Below are 2216 nucleotides of genomic sequence, written 5' to 3' on the forward strand. Positions count from 1 at the left end.
TGTAACATTTTCCAGCTAAACTCCAGTGGTTAGCCCCCACCTACGGCTCCTAGAACGCTTCCACCAGCGTTGTCTCCGCTCCATCCTCAACATCCATTGGAGCGCTTTCATCCCTAACGTCGAAGTACTCGAGATGGCAGAGGTCGACAGCATCGAGTCCACGCTGCTGAAGATCCAGCTGCGCTGGGTGGGTCACGTCTCCAGAATGGAGGACCATTGCCTTCCCAAGATCGTGTTATATGGCGAGCTCTCCACTGGCCACCGTGACAGAGGTGCACCAAAGAAAAGGTACAAGGACTGCCTAAAGAAATCTCTTGGTGCCTGCCACACTGACCACCGCCAGTGGGCTGATAACGCCTCAAACCGTGCATCTTGGCGCCTCACAGTTCGGCGGGCAGCAACCTCCTTTGAAGAAGACCGCAGAGCCCACCTCACTGACAAAAGGCAAAGGAGGAAAAACCCAACACCCAACCCCAACCCACCAATTTTCCCCTGCAGCCGCTGCAACCGTGTCTGCCTGTCCAGCATCGGACTTGTCAGCCACAAACGAGCCTGCAGCTGACGTGGACTTTTTACCCCCTCCATAAATCTTCGTCCGCGAAGCCAAGCCAAAGAAAGAAAAAGAAAGAAAATGACTAATCATCACATTTTAACTTAAACCCTTTTTAACCCAAATTCTCTATCTATAACAACAGGAGCGGACTGAGCTCCACTTGAGAGCCTGGGGTTGAAGCGGATCACACGTTCCCTCAGCCATGCCTTAATCTCTCGGCTATAACCAAGAAAGTAGCCGACAGGCACACCTGATCCCACTCAAACCGCCCGTCTCGGGGAGCTTCAAGTCATGTCTCCAATTATCTCACTGGTCTCAGGTGAATCACCGATTCTCTCAGGCCTCAAATTAATCAATTAGCAATGGGGAAGGGTGGAATGGAGAGGTTGGGTCTTACCTGAAGCGAGGTTCCTTTCCCCGTAGCACTGTGACACACCGCCGTTCAACAACCTCCGCCCCTCTCACTGTGTCCGAGCCCACTCACTCCGCACCGACCCACTCCCATCCACACTGGCCGGGCGTGGGGGCTCCTGATTCCCTGACTCCTGTCCCATCCACGGGGCTCGGCTCCGACCTGCTCTGTGAATCGATCCGCGGATCCCCTGGTCTTTCCGGGATTGCGGCGGACCCCTCGGCTCCTATTCCCTGTGCTCAATCCTGCTGCCCTCTCATTCCGGGGCCCTGAGGGCAGGCGCTCTCGCTGGGGTTTTTGCAGCGGCCGAGCCCCGGTTCCTCTCGCACAGTAATAGGTGGCCGTGTCCTCCACTCTCAGGCTGTTTATTTCCAGGTAGACGAAGTTGCTGGCCTTGGACTCCAGGCGCGTAATACTTGCTCTCACCGCCCGAGATTAGTGACAGCCATTCCAGCCCTTTCTCGGACTCCTGTTTCACCCAGTTCACCGAGTTGGTGCTGAGACTGAACAGGTCAGTGTGACGGACTCCCCGGGCTTTTTCACCACTGACGCGGGCTGGGTCAGCACCACCTCGGACCGCACGCCTGTCATGAAAAGAGCGGACTTCAGGGAACGGTTCCACGGGGAGAGAGTGTCCGAGACGCAGCCGACCCCGTGCGGGGTGAAGCCAGGCAGGACAGGTGAAAGAGATAAGGAGCGAGCCCCATCGCCCCGCGCACTGAGCCAGACACGGACACTCCACAGATCGGCGGCTTCAATAGAGAAGAGGGCAGCGAGAGGGAGCCGCGGCTCGAACAGGCCCCCACCCACTGCAACCAGAGGCGCTGCTTCATAAAATTCCATATTTATCTCTAAATTTAACTAACTTTAACCCCACCATGCGCAAATGTGTGTGTGAGATTAAATCCCAAACTATTACAATTCAAGCATAATTCTGAAAAGTCCATTTTAAATTTCAGCACCAAACATCTTATGTTGAACTTGGAAGATTTTTAAATTGCAGTTCAGATGTAATTATGAACCATTTTGAAACATCATGTTTTCAGACCTCTTTAAACCTCACAAATTTCTTTTGTAGACCCTTTTACAGAGCAATGTTTCTTCATACAAGTGATTTCATAAACACCCTCATATCTTGCCTAAAACTATTGGAGTCTGTTTTCCACAATGATTTATTTTTCACGGACACACGAGGGTGCCATATTTTCTTAGAGGCAGTCGGAGTGACTATTTCTTCTAAAATACCACTTT

At 52.5% G+C, this 2216-nt stretch overlaps 1 protein-coding gene across 1 annotated transcript; it reads right to left on the minus strand.

Moving 5' to 3' along the window:
• Window positions 1-965: 965 nt before the first annotated feature.
• Window positions 966-1808, minus strand: LOC138754729 (uncharacterized). The gene is made up of 2 exons (XM_069919520.1): window positions 1475-1808; window positions 966-1384 (listed from the first exon to the last, which is right to left on the minus strand). The coding sequence occupies exons 1-2, from the start codon at window positions 1806-1808 to the stop codon at window positions 996-998; spliced, it is 723 nt and encodes a 240-aa protein (XP_069775621.1). The 3' UTR covers window positions 966-995.
• Between the last annotated feature and the right edge of the window lie 408 nt (window positions 1809-2216).

The sequence above is a fragment of the Narcine bancroftii genome, chromosome 1 (genome assembly GCF_036971445.1).
Source record: "Narcine bancroftii isolate sNarBan1 chromosome 1, sNarBan1.hap1, whole genome shotgun sequence".
Classification (NCBI taxonomy): Eukaryota; Metazoa; Chordata; class Chondrichthyes; order Torpediniformes; family Narcinidae; genus Narcine; species Narcine bancroftii.

Bases quoted from the DNA above. Each gene is read 5' to 3' on its own strand.
- LOC138754729 (XM_069919520.1), bottom strand. From the start codon at position 1,808: ATGGAATTTTATGAAGCAGCGCCTCTGGTTGCAGTGGGTGGGGGCCTG. The intron at 1,385-1,474 runs GTTCAGTCTCAG...GGGCGGTGAGAG, and splicing joins GGAGTCCGTCACACTGACCT to CAAGTATTACGCGCCTGGAG.